The sequence below is a fragment of the Engraulis encrasicolus genome, chromosome 19 (genome assembly GCF_034702125.1).
Source record: "Engraulis encrasicolus isolate BLACKSEA-1 chromosome 19, IST_EnEncr_1.0, whole genome shotgun sequence".
Taxonomy (NCBI): Eukaryota; Metazoa; Chordata; class Actinopteri; order Clupeiformes; family Engraulidae; genus Engraulis; species Engraulis encrasicolus.
The window spans coordinates 14,935,382-14,940,381 of NC_085875.1; the positions used below are offsets into that span (position 1 = coordinate 14,935,382).

Genomic DNA, 5,000 nt, shown 5'->3' on the forward strand with positions numbered 1-5,000 from the left:
ATTGACTTTCACTAGCTTAGCAACATACTCCCTCTTTTAACTTGTCTTAAAGCAAGACAACACTTAACATGAAAAATAAGACACTTTACCACCTTTATAAACCCCAGCCAACGATTTTAACTGTATTAAGCCCCAAAATAGTGGCATACCCCTTTAAAGGGGGGCCCCCTCATAATTCGTGAAGCAGAACTGACTCACCGGTGGGCCCTTCACCTTTGTGGGCCCCTATTTTCAGAAATGTTAAACTTTTTTCTTTCTTTTTGTTTTGTTTTACATTTCTGAAAATAGGCGCTCACGAGGGTGCAGGGCCCACTTGGAAATGCCCACTATGCCAGATGGTCAGTCCAATTCTGCCACCCACCCTCACTACCCCCCACCGCCGTCATCACCATCACGCCACAATGGCACTCAGTCGGCACAATGCAGAGAAATGTAAGTACTAATCAAGCCGCTGCCTCCAAATTAAAAATTCTCTTGTGATTCTGTTAATTTAAGATTCACGTGGGGGCCGTCGGCAACTGGGGTGGCTTCACTTGGTCTGGTGGAGAGGAGAGGAGAGGAGAGGAGAGGAGAGGAGAGGAGGGGAGACAAGAGGAGAGGAGAGGAGAGGAGAGGAGAGGAGGGGAGACAAGAGGAGAGGAGAGGAGGGGAGAGGAGAGGAGGGGAGAGAGGAAGCGAGCCTCACAATGAAGAAAAAGCCATTAATGTTGATGGAGATAGCGAGGCACAGCCTTTTTCTTCCCTTTGTCTCGTATTTATTTGATCACTTTCTCATTGACATCATTATGGTGCCGCGTGCCAAAGTCAAGACACCAGGAAACTCGACTTGGGTATTGTGGGGAAAACTTTTGGCAAAAAGAGTGTCGGGAGAGGCGGGGGGGAGAGAGGGTAACGGAGTGTGGTGGGGGTGATCCACCAATCCCCTTTTGAAAAGCACACACAAAAGGACTCTGATTGAAAACGTCACGCTCCCTCAACCCTCTATGAGACGAGCTTGTTCTGACATGTGTAACACGGTTGGCAAGGCGGAGCACGGCTGAAAGCACACTGCACTTCTTTGAGGAGCAGCCATCTTTGAAAGACATGGCCTTTTTGTCATCTTTGTCTTGTACGTGTGTCAGCGCATCAGCCATTTATTCTAACTAGAGATGCACCGGATCCAAGATCCGGTTCCGGATCCGGAAGGATAATAGGGTTTTTCACAGGATCCGGGTCCGGCAGAATCTTAAGCAGTGGTTCCGGTATCCGGCAGATACCTAAAAATCAGGATCTGGTGCATCTCTAGTTTTTACGTAGCCTAGTCTTTTCTGTCAGTCTTTCACAACCCCAATCGCTGCAAGGAGTGAAAGCCCTTTGGAAGCGGCCGTTGCAGGCAGTGTGGCAGTAAGCCAATGAGTCTAAAAAATAGTTTGAACCAACGTAATAAAAAGGGCCCACGTGTGCGAGTAGGCTATGTGTTTCAACCCTTTCGTAGGATCCGGTATCCGGTTCCGAATCCTACGAAAGGATCTTGAGCAGTGGATAGTGGATCCAGTATACGGCAGGATCCTAAAATTCAGGATTCGGTGCATCTCTAATTCTAACCTACTGTTTCTCAACAGGGGCTCTACAGCCCCACCAGGGGGTATTTGTGAGTCCTAGGGGGGCGTTGAGAATGATTCATCTGCTTAGTTGCCATTCGGGGGCATGTGTCCATTTTATTTATTTTTTTAAATTAAAGGGGACGTTGGCATGCTTATGATGAGGTCCAGGACGTTTATTCCAAAAAGATTGAGAACCACTGGTCAAACTCTTCTCAAATAAATTATGGTGTTTTAACCTACTGTACATACAGGTATGTAGTAAATTTTAGTATGAAATCAGTGCCCGTCTTTTGGTTTAGCAATCAAGCATTATAGAGTAAACGAGTTGCGAACAATTAGTCTGTCTGCAGAGGTGCCTTTTAGCACAGTACATAATGAGTGGACTGCCTTATCTGTGTGCTATGCAGTGAACGAATGCACATTTCAGTAAAAGTAAAAGTAAAAGTAAAAGTAAACAACGCGGGTAACTTATCTGAGTAACCCGTACTTGTAACTACGATCAGCTCACTCTGTGCTTGTTGGGTGAAATTTGTGTTGGGTTCTTGTTAGGCTTTTAGTAGTTTAGATTTCAGAAACAACACAGTCCATTTGCTTCATTAGGTACAATGGAGTAAATTGTGTAACAGCTATGTAATATCATGTACTTACACCATGAATTATCTTTTACACGTGTGTGTGTGTGTGTGTGTGTGTGTGTGTGTGTGTGTGTGTGTGTGTGTGTGTGTGTGTGTGTGTGTGTGTGTGTGTGTGTGTGTGTGTGTGTGTGTGTGCGTGTGCGTGCGTGCGTGTTAGGGATGCAAATGATTAATTGATTAATCGACTTTAATCGATCAATGCATTAATCGATTACAAAACATTAATCGGAATTAATCGATAATTCAACTGACAAGAGACCCAGGTATAATGAGCATGTGAAGAGTGTGTGTGAAGAGGGGTGTGAATAGTGGGAATAATTAAATTACTTTTGGATTAAAGAATTTAAATAGAATACATTTAAATCTGATATTTTATCTTAATTTTTATGAAAAAAATCAGATTTAGTAGTTTTTTTCTGAGAAACATTGAGATTTTTGGGGGAGGGGGGGGACGCCGCTTATCAATTAATCGTAAGTCGATCGATAAGACTATCAACTAATGATTAATGAATTAATCGAAAATTTGCATCCCTTGTGCGCGTGTGTGTCTGGGTTCTCACCGTTTGCCTGTTCAGGAGGGTCCCACTCCACCTCGACCTCTCCCGATCCCGTCGGTGTCACTCTGGGCGGAGCCTGGTTGAGGGGCGGGACCTGTGACGTCACCACGACAACCGGCTCGCTGCGGCCACAGCCCCCGCTGGTGCAGGCCGATAGCGTGAAGGCGTAGCGTGTAAAGGGGCGGAGTCCAGTCACAGTAGCCTCCGTCTGCAGCCCAGTGTAGTGCACCACCTCCTTCTAAACAAAACAGAAATTCAACACTTAGGCCGGCCGCACATTGGCTCCGACAGCACTGCGGCGCACTTTTGCTTCCAACGAAATTCGGACCCCCAAATCCAATTTCACATGAACATAGCATTGAGAGTCAATGGGCGGCGCAGACAAAATAGAACTTGTCTGTAATTGCTATCCGACACCTGCGAATGTCCACGGACATCGGCGACAGTGTGCGGGGTTCTATTGAAAACAATGAAATCGAACCTTTGCCCAGCAGTGCTCAGCCGTTTGTCGGAGCCGGTGTGCGGAAGCCCTTAGGATCAGCAATCGTAGCCATTTTGGGGCCCTCATCAAAATATAGTCTTGGGGCTATTTACCAGGATTGACTAATTGGGGGCCCCATACGGAGGGCAGCTTTTAGGTGGGGGCCCTAGTCAATTGCAGAGACTGTGTATTGGTAAAGCCAGCCCTGCTTAGATTCTTAGACCAGCTGTTCTCCATAGAGTTGCAAAATGTTCAACTCTTTATTTAAAACATAGGTCAAGCTAGACAATATTCCCATTTGTATGTGTGTGTGTGTGTGTGTGTGTGTGTGTGTGTGTGTGTGTGTGTGTGTGTGTGTGTGTGTGTGTGTGTGTGTGTGTATGTGTGTGCGTCTGTGTGTGTGTGTGTGTGTGTGTGTGTGTGCGTGTGTGTGTGCGTCTGTGTGTGTGTGTGTATGTGTGTGTGTGTGTTTGTGTGTGTGTGTGCATGTACATACTGTATCTATACAATATGTACTGTATGTGTGTATGCAAGTCTATATGCAAATGCGTACATATGAGTACATGAACTGTTTCAATGTAGCTCCTCATGAGAAAAAGAAATAAAGTCTGCGCAACGTTTCGACCTTCAGGTCTTCATCAGGCAAAGTGATCAATGTAGTTCCTCACCTCCTCCTCCTCCTCCTCCTCCCCAAGGTCTCCCACCTCCTTCTTCTCCTTCTTCTTCTTAACCCCTGCACTGCTCCTCCCGCCCTGCTCCACAGAGCTGAGCACGTAGCGCTCCACATGTCCAGAGGAGGCGCCGCCACCGTGTGCGCTGTCGCTGCTGTCCGGGTTCGGGTCCTGTAGTAGGGAGAGGGAGGAGGTCCAGTTGAAGGAGGCGCTGTGTGGCTTGGCTCGGCCCTGCTGCAGGAGCAGGAGGTGTTCTGGGGCGGGGACGGAGGCCAGGGTGCGGTAGCCGACCTCCGGGCTGCTGGTGCTGCCCTGCACCGTGCTGGTCACCAGCCGGTAGCTGTAGAGCTGGTGAGGACTCAGGCCCTCGTCATCAAATAACATAGAGTCTGGTGAAGGGAGGGAAGGAGAGAGGGAGAGAGAGAGAGGAGGGAGGGGAAGGAGAGAGAGAGAGAGAGAGAGATTAGTTAAGAGAGTTAAGATTAGTGATGTTTCATAGAAGGTAAGTCTACACTTGGTTAAGGCTGAGGTCTGTATCATTGCTGGTCACCAGCCGGTAGCTGTAGAGCTGGTGAGGACTCAGGCCCTCGTCATCAAATAACATAGAGTCTGGTGAAGGGAGGGAAGGAGAGAGGGAGAGAGAGAGAGGGGAAGGAGAGAGAGAGAGAGAGAGAGAGGAGAGAGGGGAGGGAGGGGAAGGAGAGAGCGAGGGAGAGAGAGAGAGAGAGCGAGGGAGAGAGAGAGAGAGAGGGAGAGAGAGAGTTTAGCATCAACAATTTCATTTCAGAAAATAGGTAGAGCTGGTGAGGCCTCAGGCCCTCGTCATCAAATAACATAGAGTCTGGTGGAGGGAAGGAGGGGGAGAGAGAGAGAGAGAGAGAGAGAGAGAGAGAGAGAGAGAGAGAGAGAGAGAGAGAGAGAGAGAGGAGGAAGGAGGGGAGAGAGGAAGAGAGAGAGGGGAAGAGAGAGGGAAAGAGAGAGAGAGGAGGGAGGGGAAGGAGAGAGAGAGAGAGAGAGAGAGAGCGAGAGAGATTAGTTAAGAGAGTTAAGATTAGTGATGTTTAATAGAAGGT

At 47.9% G+C, this 5,000-nt stretch overlaps 1 protein-coding gene across 1 annotated transcript in view; it reads right to left on the bottom strand.

Annotated features, from left to right (window-relative positions):
- Window positions 1–5,000, bottom strand: part of ush2a (Usher syndrome 2A (autosomal recessive, mild)) — a 582,756-nt gene that overhangs the window by 419,477 nt on the left and 158,279 nt on the right. Inside the window, exons 20-21 of the mRNA XM_063184090.1 lie at window positions 3,988–4,316; window positions 2,779–3,013 (exon numbers count right to left, since the gene is read on the bottom strand). Coding sequence (XP_063040160.1) covers window positions 2,779–3,013; window positions 3,988–4,316 — 564 coding nt within the window. The remainder of the gene's footprint in view (window positions 1–2,778; window positions 3,014–3,987; window positions 4,317–5,000) is intronic.